Below are 15137 nucleotides of genomic sequence, written 5' to 3' on the forward strand. Positions count from 1 at the left end.
TCTCTGTGTACTCAGTGTCACCAGACACAGGGGATCCTATCTTAGCCATCTAAGCGTTGACACTGGAGACTTACTCCTAGAGGATATGGAGGACGTACTGAATTATTAGCCTCGATTTGAAAATTATGTACTTGTCATGATTGCAGATATAGAAATTTGGAGTCCATTCTCTTCAACAAACTGCCCAAGATAGATACAAGCCCACCAATGTGTTTCTATGCTATGAATTTTTAACATTTAGTTAACATTTAATTAATTATGGGAAAGTACGAATGGGTAGGATCTCATTTCCAGCAGAGGCTCAGGAAGAAAACCTTCAAACAGATAAGCTCCAAATATAGTCAGCAATCTATAGAGAAAAATAAAGAGAAAGCAGGAGAAAACATGACTGAATCAATGGGAGATTGGGAAGATCCTCAGAATGTTTTCAGTGCCTAGCTACTTGAACCTGAGGTATAAGTCCTAGAAGCTGAATAAGCAAGCAGTAATGTCCAACAGGGTGTATGTTAATGTGTAATTAATGCCCAAGATGTAATAACTGGGACTAGAATGGGCTATCAGAATTAAGAATCAGAATCACATTTATTGGCCATATATGCACACATGCAAGGAGTTCGACTCTGGTTTCAGTGACCCACCAAGTATAAATTACATAAGTGACATACATACAACTATTAAGAACAAGACAAAAAAGTAAATATACATATACAGTGGATATAAAAAGTTTACACACCCCTGTTAAAATGCCTGGTTTTTGTGATATAAAAAATGAGACCACAATAAATCATTTCAAAATTTTCCCACCTTTAATGTGGCCTATAACCTGTACAATTCAATTGAAAAACTAACAAATGGTTTCATAAGGGTGTACACCCTTAAACTAATACTTTGTTGAAGCACATTTTGATTTAATTACAGCATTCAGTCTTCTTGGTTACACACCTGCCATCAATTAAAGAGACTCTAATTAACCCCAAATAAAGTTCAGCTGTCCTCGTAGGATTTTCCTGACATTTACTCAGTTGCCTGCTACAGCAAAAGCCATGGTCTGCAGAGAGCTTAAAAAGCATCAAAGGGATCTCATTGTTGAAATGTATCAGCATTCTCCGTATGTCTGGACTATGGAGTAGGGTTGCAAGAATGAAGCCTCTTCATACACAGAAAAACATCCAGGCCTAGCTAAAATTTGAAAAACAATACATCGTCACCCAAAAGCATGTGGGAAAATGTGTTATGGTCTGTTGATACCAAGTTTGAACTTTTTGGCCACAATTCCAAAAGGTATGTTTGGCACAAAACATGGTGAAGCATGGTGATGGCAGTATCATGCTTTGGGGTTTCTTTTCTTCAACTGGAACTGGGGCTTTAGTCAAATACCAGTCACTTTTGGCCAAAAACCTTCAGGCGGCTGCTAGAAAGCTGAAGATGAAGAGCTTCACCAGAAGAAAACTGTGACCTGAAGAGGGTGTACAAGAGATGCCTTCGCATCTGACAGATTTGGAGTGCTTCTGGCAAATATTGCCAAGTCAAGATGTGCCATGCTGTTAGACTCCTACCCAAGAAGACTGAATGTTGTAATTAAATCAAAAGGTGCTTCAGCAAAGTATTAGTTTAAGGGTGTGCACACTTATGCAACCAGCTTATTGTACATTTTTTTATTTTTCATATTTTTTCCCCTAACAGATTTGTTTGCTTTTCAATTGAACTGTACAGGTTATAGGTCACATTAAAGGTGGGAAAAGTTTTGAAATTATTTATTGTGGTCTCATTTTTTATATCACAAAACCTGGCATTTTAACAGGGGTCTGTAAACTTTTTATATCCACTGTACATGTTCAGTACATAGAAGGTGCAAAGTGCAACTCAATGCAAGAAATATTAAAATAAACTCTGAAAGAAACAAGTATTAACAACATATAAATGAATAAAGTGCCACCGACTGCTGGAGACAACCTGGATGAAGTTGATAGTTTATTAAATAATCCACAAAGGTCACGTCAAACAAATAAACATTAACGCCTTAAATACAACTCCGTTTTTGTCCTACTACAATGACTTCTTCAGAAGAAGTCGTAGTAGGACGAAAACGCAGTTGTATTTAAGGCGTTAATGTTTATTTGTTCATTTATTGGTTTCTCGTTGTGCCTTGGTCTTTTGTGTTTTTCTTAAGTATTAACAACATGTAAACAATACTGCAGAATCTTCCGAGGCTTGGGGAAAAAGAATACCCCAATCTGATAAGCTGAGTTAACCATTTATGAACTTGATGGCAAGTGGAAAAGAAACTTTTCTTATATTTGCTTGTTTTGCTGCATATTACTCTATAATCTCTCTGTAAAATTGTTGTGTTATACTTTTTATTACTATTTTTTTAGTATATTTTTCATTTAAAATAGTTCCTCCACAATATGTTTTAAAATTGCTGTAGTATGTTAATGGTGTTGGAGGAAGCATTTCACATCCAAATCATAACATTTGAAAAATAATGAGGTATTTACTTTATTTTTTGGTCCCTTGTCCTAAATCGTTTTGTTGCCAGTCATTGAAGACTGAAATTACTAAGTAATGACATACATTTGAGTTTCAGACTTTTATTTCCTTCAGGAAATTTAGGCCTACACTAATCCTTCACTTAAACAACTTTGTAGTTTTATAAGAGCAATAATTAAAATCTGTTTAGATTTTTAGAGCCTTTGTTCCTACTTTTTATTAGCTTTATCCAGATTTCTTCAGCTGAAAGGTGCAGAGGTACACAAACCCCTTTACTGCTGCTGTTGCCAGTAGTCATCTTACTCACTCGTTCACACACACACACACACACACACACACACACACACACACACACACACACACACACACACACACACACACACACACACACACACACACACATTTTTATTTTACTTTACTTTTTTACATTTTACAGTCACTAAACAGCAGAAGCACTCCTTAGCGGGCATAAAGTAATGGAGGCCATTCTGTTTTTTCAGTCAGAGCTCCACAGAGGGTTGATATGCTGCCATTAATCGGCAGACTCATTTTTCAGTTGGCGTTACTTGTACGTTAATGCCCTGCTGGAGAATGCTCGTTCTCCAATCAGGCTACTGATGTACAGTAAGGCTATTCTCTAAGCTGATTGGAACCTTGCTCTCTGGAGCTACTGTTATGTAAGTAAATTACTTGTTTCTGTAAAGTTTTCACATTAGATGAGGGAGAAATTGAAATATGTTTATTTGCAACTCTGACTTTCTCTTAATACATTTAATTTCCTCAGTTCTCAGTGTGTTATTTTAGCTTTGATGGTAATTTTTGTGTTATACATTGCCAGGTGAAGTGTGTCAGATGTTTGTAAGAAGATAAAATGTGTTTCTTATATTTCCAAGGGTTTATTTAAGATTTGTTTGTCATTTCCAGGGGCATTTGTTGGCTGCCATATTGTTTTTATCTTTGTAAGTTACCTCTGTGTAGTGTCGGGGTTTCTTCAGTGAGACTAGTGGGTCTCTTTTCAGAACATGTTGCAGAATTTTTAACATCCACCTAACCTACTTCCAGCTCAGGCAGACAAGATTTCCGTTTAGTGTCCTATCAAAAGGACATCATCAGAGAAGTGAATCACCACAAGTACTCCCCTCCCATGTTGCATTGCAGCATCAGTACTGGAATGTTACTACAAGTACACTACTTGGTCACAGAAGAGGTCAAAACCCACAGTGTTCTTGTCTTCCTGAGCATCAAAGCACAAGGTATATCTACTAACTCACTGACAATATATGCATTATTCAGATTACCACTGCATGAATTATAACATTCCACTATACAGTTCCATTCCAAAGAATATAGAAATAGGATAGTGGCCCAACCTTGGCTACATTGTTACACTCTGATACTCTTACTGTGACAGGATGTCACTGATAGTGGTGTACCTCATTAAGATGGATGTTGTAGTAACAATCTGGGATCAGAGAGATAAAAAAGCATTAGGCTACAGCTGTTTGCCTTAAAGGGCCATAGAAATATATTAAAACCAGATAAAATAAGTTTCCTCACTTCTTGACCATCCAGGAATGACAATAACATTCTCTATCTATCTATCTATCTATCTATCTATCTATCTATCTATCTATCTATCTATCTATCTATCTATCTATCTATCTATCTGTTTATCTGTCTGTCTATCTATCTATCTGTATATCTATCTATATCTATCTATCTCTCTGTCTCTGTCTCTCTGTCTATCTATCTATCTGTTTATCTGTCTGTCTATCTATCTATCTGTATATCTATCTATTTATTGTCTTTGTTGACCAGGAAAGTCAGACTGGATATAAAATATTTTCAGCGGAGGCCTGGGAAAAAACTCCATTACTTAACATTTGTAATTAATTGTTTCATTTTTTAAGAGCAATATTGTTTTCAGTAGAATTATACAAAGTAAATAATATTTATAGTCAAGAGTATTAAAGTGCAGGATCAACAGAATGGATTGTATACAGACAGACAAAGGATAGATTCATACAGTACATGTGAATTTGAAAAGTTGTTACCTGTAACAGATTTTATGTAGCTACCAAGGATCTTTACATTAGGATAAGAATCACTGATTGATGAATGACATTATTTATGCAAGTAAGATAGAAATATATGTTTGAGTATTGAGCATGAGAGATAGTGAAAGGGTTGCAGAAAAATGCACAAAGTAAGGTAAGGAGATTGTCAAAAACTATTTAAGAGAAAGAGTGCACATAAAAGGGGATTGAAGTTGTTTTGTGGCGCAAGTTAATATTAATGTTATATTAGGTTATAGAAACAGAAAAAGAGAGCGCAATTGGGGAGGTGACATTCAAGTTGGGAACTGAGATGAATAAATGCCAGGAAGATTTTGTAAAAGGGAGTGGGCGGATATAAGAAGAATAAGATTTATGAAGAAATTAAATCATTCAAACTATCAGTCTCGTTCACTCCCATTGTCATCAAAATTGGGTTCAGATGTCAGTGGCATTTATAAAATGCAGTAATTACACAAACAAATCTTTTACTACATATGACATAAACAACTGCTGTCATTTGAGGAAGATTTTTTGGACCCCTGCTTTCATCATTAATAATCACACCTTATTCCCAACTGACTAATCCATACCTTTCAGTTAGGGATGAAAAGATCTTGCAATATCTTTCTTGACAGATGGGGATCTACCTCCCCAGGGAGAGATGGATTTTTAACATCTCCTAGGAGAAGTCATCATATGGAAAACTAACTGGGACAAAGCTCATAATGATGTTGCACTCATCACTAACTGCACAGGATATCAACTCCACAAAGCTCCAGTCTAATGTTTTGCATTTTACCCCTAACCATGGAAACACCCAATGGTCTTCACCAGAGAGTGCAAAAATTAAAAGTGAACCACCATCACCCTGAGGAAATTGAGTTGGCATTTTCCAGTTGGTCTTTCCCCTTACCAAAAGCTTCTAATTGAATTTAGGCTATCTGAGACATATTCAGGGCTCCTTGTATGCCCGTGGATTTAGTAAGCAGCATGTATTTCCACACTGATGCTCTCAATGGTAGCTGACAAAGAAATTTGCACAACTATAAACAGAAAGTAAGGAAGCTGTACTAAAGTTTGATAAGAGAAAATGTAGAGGTTCTCAATATAAGTTTTTGAGAGACAGTGAGAATATTCTATATAAGATGCTGACTTATAAAACATTTGTGTTTATACACAAAATGCTGTTTTCTGTCCGGTTTTGGGTTGTGTCCTCTGTATAGTTTAACTAACAGGTTTAATATTTATATTTTTTTGAGAAAAAAACGGAACAAACACCAGAAAGTTTAGGTGAAAATGAATATGATCAGCATGCAGTGTATTGCTGTTTTCTTTTTGGAACTGAATTGCAAATAAAGGGTTTGTTTCAAAAGAGAGAGAGAGAGAGATTTAGCTTTTACAAACACACACAAAAAATTTCTTTCAGAGCTACAGTAATCTTAAATTAGTGTTTTCTGTGCCTTACTATCTTTTCCACAATGGTGTGCCTTTTAGTCACAATGACAGAAACCAGATTATTCAAAGTCAGATTGAAGCATCATTATTACTATATCACTTATGTGGTCTGAGTGTTTTGGAAATTTGGTTTTGAGTAGGACAAATGAATGTATTTGATGTGAATGTCACATTAAAGCAGTTTAAAGTGTAATTTTCACTGTAAAGTGTGCATCATTGTTTCCTGTATTCAGTTGCTTTGACTCATTTTCAGTTATATCAATGTATTTTTCTTCAGAGCGAGTTGCTTTCTTGCTGCTGCTATTTACTCAGAAATTTAATTTGTATGATTACACTTTTGTCCAAGGAAATTACATTACGATCACTAGTTGTAAAAATGATACCTTTGAAATACTTTTACTTGCTTATATAATTTGTCCTTTTCAAATGTGTGCTGCATGTATGCAACATTGTACATGTTACTACACAGATAATGTTTCTTATACAACAACCAGATGGCCTAAACTGTGACTTTGCCTGTTTTGCAGCTGGATACTGAGGCCAGTGCTATGTTGAAAGATGTCCAGGCAAAACTGAACACGGTACTGGACGAACTCAGTGCCATCTTTGGTGCAAGGTAAGCTTGGTAATGCCAGAAGTTTACAAATTATCTTTTACTTGCATTCTTCTATGATTATTTCCTGATGTTTTTTTTTATTTTGCAGTACTCCACAATGATTACGTCTACTATGAAATAAAGGTTATATATGCCATTTCTACTCAAAAGTTACATTTATGACCATGAGATCATTGCAAGTTTGGTTTACAACTGTATGGGTTAGGAATAACTGTCTAGACTGTAATGTTTAAGAGTTGTCAAGATATTTTATTAATTCCTTTAAGGAAAATGTAAGAATACCATCTGTATTTGTTTTTTTTCTACTGAATCCAGTGTGGTGGTTGAAGGAGAGATTGCTGTCAACCTGTGTCCCCAGATCTCTTATAACACCTTCACTGTTCAGTGGGCTCCCATCAATATGGTAATTAGCGGGAACTTAGTTTTTCCCAAAGGGGGTGATGATGCATATTTTGGCATTAAGCTTAAGGCCACGGTTTAGACACCAGTCATTGGTCTCAGTGAGGCCTTTCTGCAGGATGTCTGCATCACTTGGGGAGTTAGTAATGGCTACCAGTTTGTAGTCATCTGTGAATCTGGTCAGCCAGAGTCCCTCCGTGTTGGCCTGGACTTCTGAAAAGTAGATGCCAAACAGGAGAGGACCCAGGACTGATCCCTGTGGGACTCCACTCGTGATTGGTTGGCAGTCTGACTTGGAGTCCGCTACTTTCACACTGTGTGTTCTATCTGTGAGCCACTTTGCAACCCACCTAATGATATAGGGGTTGATGCCTAGTTTGGTGAGTTTACCAATAATTCCTGAGTGAGGAATGATATCAAAAGCCTTGGCCAGATCGAGGTAGGCTGTATGAACTGCCGTACCTTCATCCACCGCTCTGGTGACTGACTCAAAGAAGTCAACCTGGTTGAGCAGGCATGATCTACCTTTCATAAAAACCACATTGCGTTAGATCTAGAGTTTGGAGACTCCCTATATCCTTGTTAATTAGGGCTATGATGATGCGCTCCATAGCCTTACATATCAGACTCATCAGGCTAATGAGGCAATAATTTCCAGGGTCACTAGTCGCTCCTCCTTTATGGAGAGGGATGACTGTAGTAGTGCGCCATTCGGTAGGGACAAAGCCTGAGGTGAGGCTGTGAGTGAACAGAGCACACAGATGTAGTGCCAGTTCACGTTGTTATTCATGTAGAACACAGCCAGAGATATTGTTGGGTCCCATGGAGGCTGTATTCTTGGTCTTAGACAATGCAGCTTTAACCTGTGCTGCAGTAAAGCAGGGTGCCTGGCTTTCATCTGGTACTGAGATTGGTACTTTGTGGGGGGGGGGGGGATAAAGTTGGCACCGAAATTTGTCGGCCAGTATGTTGGCAATATCTGTTGGCTCAGTTGTTTTAGTGTCTGCCACAGTTCTGCCTTCATAGCTGGCTTTGAGGGCTTTGATGAGGAATCTCAACTTTTTGTTGAGGCTAATAAGGGAATTTTTCAAGTCTTGGAACTTCACCTTTTTCTGCAACAGTTTCTTCCTTCTGTTGAAGAGATTATTAATGGCAGGGGACCACCAGACTGGCTTTCTTTTTTTGGAGGAGATGGAGGTTGAGTATGGCTAGTTCCATGCATTTATGTATGTGTTTGTACAGTGCACTGGTGTATGATTTGGCAGTCATACATCCATTTTCCATTGGTATGGGGTGCTGTGAAGTTAGCCACCTCTGCTTTTAGTAGTCCAAAGTCAGCTTTGGAGACATTTTTTATGGTGAATATCTTTGCAGGGGGTGTGGGTGAGATGTGGATTCCCATGGTGATTACTTTGTGGTTGGATCAAACCAGGGAGGAATTGACTATTGGTATAGAACAATGGTTGCCCATGTTAGTAATAACCAGGTCAAGGATGTTGCTTCCTCTAGTAGTGGTAAGAATGAGCTGGTTCAAAGTATTGGAACTGATGAATTCCAGGAAGCGTTGGGCCAGTGCATTGATGCTTCAGAAGTTTTCCCAACTGATGGAGGGGTAGTTGAAGTCTCCTAGCATGAGATTGTTGGGTTGGACCTTGATAGATTCCAGGGTGCTTAGGAACATGGAGTGAGAGTCTAGGGGCATGGTTGGGGACCTGTAGCAGGCTATGACCTGGATCACAGTCTTACCCAATGTTAGTTGTACCTGAAGTATATCAGATGCATTATGCTGAGCTACTAGTCTGGAGCTGTGCATATCCTTTATGAATATGGAGATACCACTGCCGTTGGAGATTTGGTCCATCTTTCAGGGCCAAAAGGTCTGGAATGAGTTATAGCCTGGTAGTGCAGGGGTGCTTTCTGGCACTTTAAACTAGGTCTCCATTACAGCACAAATGTCGATGCTCTCCATATTGAGGAGTGTTTCAAGCGAGTGCATCTTGAGAGTTAGACTTCTAGCGTTAAGCAGCATGACCCTCAGATTGCATTTATTTATAGCTGTTATGGTGGTAATTTGGTCTTTGGAACTCCACCTAATAAGGCACTATAGGGGTGGCAAGAGCCTTAGCCATTATCCGGAAACCCAGGGGTGACAGATGCAGGCCATCTCTGGCAAAGCATCTTGGTCTGTCAATCATGTCATCCAAAGCGGACAGATACTGGATCCCTTTAGAATGACACCAGAAACTTAGCCAATTGTTGAAGTCAATCATTTTTTGTTTGTACTGCAGTATCATTCAGGGTGATGGTAGGACACTGCGCAGGGCTAGTGTCATACCTGCCTGGGCCACATAATCCGAGAGCTCCACCATGTCTCTTTTCATGTAGTCCAGGGAGGTGCATCTCAGGTCATTCACACCCACATGGACAATGACAGTCATGCTTGTACTTGTTGTGGAGTGACCTGAGTGCGTTTGTTATGTGTCAGATTCTGGGACCTGATAGACAGCTGACTGTTACATTCTCCTTATTCAACCTAGTGAGTGGGACATCTGTGTGCCTCACTAATGAGTCACCTGTGATTATTGTATTTGGCAAGGTGTTTAGCCTTAGGGGCTTAGGTCGAGAGGCACACTGTGGAGGTGAAGTATGCGTCCTGTGGTTTTTGCTTTCTTGTAGTGGTCGAGTGCGTTTCTGTCTTGGAGGTCTCTACTGTTTGGGTAAATTTTTATTGAGTGCCTCCGCGAAGGTGGGTGTGTGGTTTATGTTTTTATGTAAGATCTGTGATAGTGGGTGATCTGGAGGGCTATGTGTTCCATGTGGTGTGGTGCAGGTATTGACCTTCTCTTGACCAGCTAGTCTGGTCTTGGCTGGAGAGTGCATAGCTTCCAATTTGGTGATATAAGTACATCTCTCACAAGTCTGAGTGTTTGGAGGTAAGAGGAGAGGGTTGTCTCTGTACATGAGGTAGTTGCTACACTGCCTCAGAATGCCCAAGTGCACCAGGTTAATAGGAGAAAGCACAGGGAACTGCCCTTAATCATGCCAGGCAGGGTAGTCATAACTACTAAATGCTGGAGCTATTTCCGTGAAGAAAGCTTAGTGCTTATGGCTCTTAGGTGTGCTATAATAATTGAAACAAAAACCTGTTGAAATGCAATGCAATTAGGAAATTTGAAGTGCAAGAGAGAAAGAACTAGCAAGATCTAAAGGAAAAACTGAAGAGCAGACTTTCTGGCACCAGTAATAGTTTAGCTCAGCTCTGCACCGCTGAGCGGAGCGTAAACAAGTGCAAACCCATGCAAACATGTGCTTTTAAACCAGAAAGTTGAAAGGGATGGAAAAACTACCCAAATGTTTAATAAACTACACTTTCTGGTCCAGAAATCACTCCTCTTGTAGTAGATGGGCTACCCAGTGCTTACCTCTCCCACTGATAAGCTAGAAGGCTTCCATCCAACACAGAAAGGCTTGGGGGGGATCAGAAGCTTACAAACAGTCCTGGATACAGCAAAGCTGTATCAGAAATAGACTAGTTACATGAAAGGTGGGAAAACAAGCGCAAATGTGGGCTTTTAAACCTGAAAGTTGAAGGGGATGGAAAAACTGCCCAAACGGCCAATAAACTACATTTTCTGGTCCAGAAACCACTACTCTTGTGGTAGATGGGCTACCTAGTGCTTACCTCTCCCACTGATAAGCTAGACAGCTTTCCTCCAGCACAGAAAGGCTTGGGGGGCTCAGAAGCTTACAAACAGTCCTGGATACAGCAAATCTGTATCTGGACTAGACTAGTTACAGGAAATGTGGGAAATAAGCTTAGAACTATTTTTTATACAGAAAAGCAGCTAAAACAGCAGTAAAACAATTCAAATGCAGTGCAAGTTAGCACACTTGAGTGTATAGCAATATTAAAACAAATAAAAAAGTTTAAATAAATGCAATTAAATTTAAAAATTACTAAAAACATGTGCAGAAAGCAGTAAATTAGGAAAAAATCAAAGTGCAGGCACTCAGAGTAAAAGAAAACAATGCCAGCAAATATATAAATAATTCAGTCAAGCAAAATTAAGACAGGGAAGAACTCAGAACAGTTACAAAATTGCCAAAAATATACTTATCAGCTATTTATTTCCAGATTGTTTGAGAAGCACACTCAGTCAGAACACATGGAGATTCTAGGAATGATAGATTCTAGCATAGTGTTTTTTTATATAAAGTGGAAAGGGAGAAAGGAGGAACAGAATATAATTCAAGGTTAAGAAACTAAGTGTCAGTCTTCTCAAATGTTCTCTCTGTATTACGTAGAATGACCTAATGATACTAGACTGGGACGAGTGTCCCAAATCAAATTTACAGTAGGGCAACTGCAAAGCCACCAAGTATACTATACCTACTAGCTACTTACAAACATAAAATACAACTCTCAGTATGAAAAAGCAGTTTACAATTAGGTAATTTAGTAAAAATGCAATTACAGTAATGAAACACTATCTAGCAATGAAAAATACAGTTAAAACAGTAAAAAAGTATACAAATGTAATGAAATGGTAAAAAAAGCTTTATAACAGTGCAAAATACAGTATATTAGCTGTATAGTACAATTATAAGCATTAAAAAGTGCAATTCAATTAAATAGATGTAAGAAATAACTTATCCTGCTCTTGGAGTCTTAGGGAATTTCTCCTTTGTCCCAGTGATGAATCACCACTCCACAGCCTGGTAAAAACAAGCACAGCCTCCTGCAGACACAGGGTTTAAATACCAGAAAAGATGGAAGAATCTAGAAGCTTAATTACTTCCCAGTCCTGGTAGACCCTGCTCTTTCAACCAATCGCTCATGCTAGAGAAGGTCAGGCAACCCTATTACTCCCACTAACAGAGAAGACAAGACGGTATCAGCAGAAGATGGCTGCTAGAAACACAGGAAACTCAACAAACAAAACAACCAGGCCTTGATAACAGCAGGCCTCTATCCAGACTATGCTACCTGACTAGAACATAGAAACATCACAAAAAATGCACAGAAAAGCACAGATAGAGCATTCACAAACAGAAAATACAGCTCTCAGTATGAAAAAGCAGTGCATGCATATACATCTCTTCAGTGAGCTCTTATTAACTGTGCTGTAGTAACACTGGTTCTGTACATCATTGCTTTAACTAGTGTTACATCTGATCATCTAAGTAACTTTTTCCTTTGATAATTTTTGATAATATGCATGATTCTGTTATACACAAATAAATCTTCCAACTCATAAAATTTGTTTTTGTCTCAAATCTTTAGTTTGTTATCTTTAGTTTTTTAACGTAATCATCACTAGACTCTGTGTGACCTTGTACCCTGCAGAAGAACAAACATACTAAAAATGAAATTGCTTTCTTGGCATACAGTAACTCTGAAACATTTGACTCATTACCGAGATTCTTTTTTTCCCTTCCTTTTAACACTCATATTTATTATACACTTTAATGGGGTCTATTCTTATGTAGGAATGTAGTACAGTGCACCTTTTCAGACTTCTCCAAGAATTTTTACTGGAATGTCCACAGAGGTTAATCACTAAAAGAACACAGGGTATAAGTAATATGTCCTATGCAGACCACCTCAAGGCCCTCTCCTTGTATCATGTCTCCTAGAGGCTATTGAGGGAGATCTATGCCTGGCATACAGGGCATTGTCAGATCCCACTCTGATGGACCTCCTGCTTATCTGCAAAACAAGTAGCTCCAGAATTACCTGTTTTAAAGACTTAAACCTTGCCTGTGATATAAATCACACCTGCTGGAGAGACAGGTATGTATGCCAGAGACTACCCCTTCACTGGTACAGGCTCTCTGTCCATGTGATGCAGAGTCCCTCCCTAACCCAATTCAAGTGTAACTTGGATAAATGGATGGGGAGCAGGAAAACCATTCCTGATTTGGCACCTAGGTCTCTAATGGACATAGGAAGCCTGTAAATGTTTCACCTCCCAGGCCCCTGCTTACACTTATCAAGGGTACCAGAACTTGTTAGAGATTTGGGATGAATGACTAGGCTTAAAAAGGCCCTTGTGGTCATTAGCGTAGTAGACACCTATGAACCTATGAACGTATGAATTAACAGTGCTTCAGGGTATGGTAGAGGTTCTCAAGTTTTTCTTGCATGTATAACTCCTTGATGAAAATAGGTGCAATCAGCCAAAAATCTGGACATCTCACTGGCATAAAATTTGAAAGTCAAATAGCACATAACTTTTGTCACTTACAGAAGGATTGTGGGATACTACCCAGAAATATATTTAAAAAACAGAGACAGAGAGAGAGAGAGAGAGAAAAACGAAGGAAAAATATAGGCACACTATCAAAGAGACCATATACAATCTGTAGACTTTATGTTACTGTATTGCACTAGTTCACTACTCAAGGGCATATTTTTATTTATGATAAAGGAAGATGTAAGATGTGTGTCTTTTTTCCTTCGATTATTTGTGCCACTAATATGTTGGTCATGTAGTCCGGTTTTCTATGTAACAGACAGATTCAAAAATAACATGTGATGAGGGAGATTGTGAAAATTATGTGAAGGGTTATTAGATTGTGAAAATTATGTGAAGGGTTAAATTAAGCCTGGAAATAGGGACATATCTTCAGAAATAGATACATTATGTGTGGGGTTAAATCAAACCTCTGAACAGGTATGTTCCAACAAAATAGGTTTTGCTTCCATTAGCCACCCATACAATGTCTAGAAATTACATGGGCACCTCTTGCTAGCAAGACTGCCATCATATACTGAGCTAATTAGCATATCAAATGAATTACCTTATAGCAACTTTCTTGACTTACTTCATACAGTCATGCAGGTAGATCTGATATTTGCATTAAATTTAAATTTCAAACAGTACACAAAAATAAGTTCCACGTCACACTGCATTTAGCAATACTTATGCACTGAATCAGCAGTATTCAGAACGTTGCGTTGCATTTAGCAATACTTATGCACTGAATCAGCAGTATTAATCACAGTATCTCCCCATTACAAAAATTGCATTATTTATCAATGCGTCCAATTGACCATTTTATTATGTTGAAACCCAATAACATCTTCAGTGATTCTGTTAAGCCATTTACATTAAAAAACAAAATGGAAAGAAAAAAACACACAAACAAACAAGCACTAAACACATCCGCAGTGCTTTCATTCTGTTTTTCTTGTTTATACAGCATCTGACGTCAGTTATGGGTGCAGCTTCCCTCTACTGCCATGTTGAGTAGGAAGTTATGACTTATGTTTATAGCAGTGTGGCAATTCACATATGCACTACTTAAAAGAAAATAACTTTCTTAATTTTATGTAGATGTCATTTTTCATGAGCAGCATATTCTGTGGTGAGCAATGGGCCCCCTGGAGCTACAAGCCCTGGGCTGCCACCCAAATTGTCCTTATAATGACCATTGCACATAGTAAGAGTTGGTTGACTCTTTTCATCTAAAAGGCACAAGACTAGTAGATCTTCTCAGAGCTATGTCCTTTCTCTTCCGCATCTACTTGTCCCATATGACAGGTGATGTTAAAGATCTGTTTTAACCATGTTTCCCAGTGACTACAAACAGAATGCTATTTCTGAATCCTAAACGGACAGTCATATCTTCCATAATGGCTTGCCAGAACAAACAGATAGCAACCATGGCCATAAGCTTAATGTTAAAAAATGTAGTGCAGTTGCCTCGGAGAAACAAGTCTATCCTACTAATTACCACATAAACAGGACCATCACGCTTGAGATTGACATACTCGTTAGAGAATTCTCTTTTGATTCTGCTACATCAGCATTCGCTGTGCTTTAAACTAAGTCTGCAGTAATACTCTCTCCTTAAGAGCTCATATAGCTATTTGTCATAAAAATTTGCTTTTGAAGTCCTTTATGATAATTTTTTATTCAATTCCTGTTCTACAGGCTCTGCATCAAAGAGCTATATTTCCGTAACTAAATGTAGCTCAGAATCTAAAGTTTCAACATCAATAATTTGTTCCACGTTTTCGATCAGCCTTGTTTAAATGTGTTGGTTTGTTTAGACAGCACCCTGTATAAGTAAATTGACATGCTTGTAATTTGCATCATACTTTTTCAGTGCGT

General features: G+C 38.3%; 1 protein-coding gene across 1 annotated transcript in view; it reads left to right on the plus strand.

The window, feature by feature from the left end:
- Positions 1-15137, plus strand: part of UNC13C (unc-13 homolog C) — a 4920764-nt gene that overhangs the window by 4424895 nt on the left and 480732 nt on the right. Inside the window, exon 24 of the mRNA XM_044078941.1 lies at positions 6530-6618. Coding sequence (XP_043934876.1) covers positions 6530-6618 — 89 coding nt within the window. The remainder of the gene's footprint in view (positions 1-6529; positions 6619-15137) is intronic.

This window comes from Protopterus annectens, chromosome 7.part1, assembly GCF_019279795.1.
Source record: "Protopterus annectens isolate FY-2018-M chromosome 7.part1, PAN1.0, whole genome shotgun sequence".
Lineage (NCBI taxonomy): Eukaryota > Metazoa > Chordata > Ceratodontiformes > Protopteridae > Protopterus > Protopterus annectens.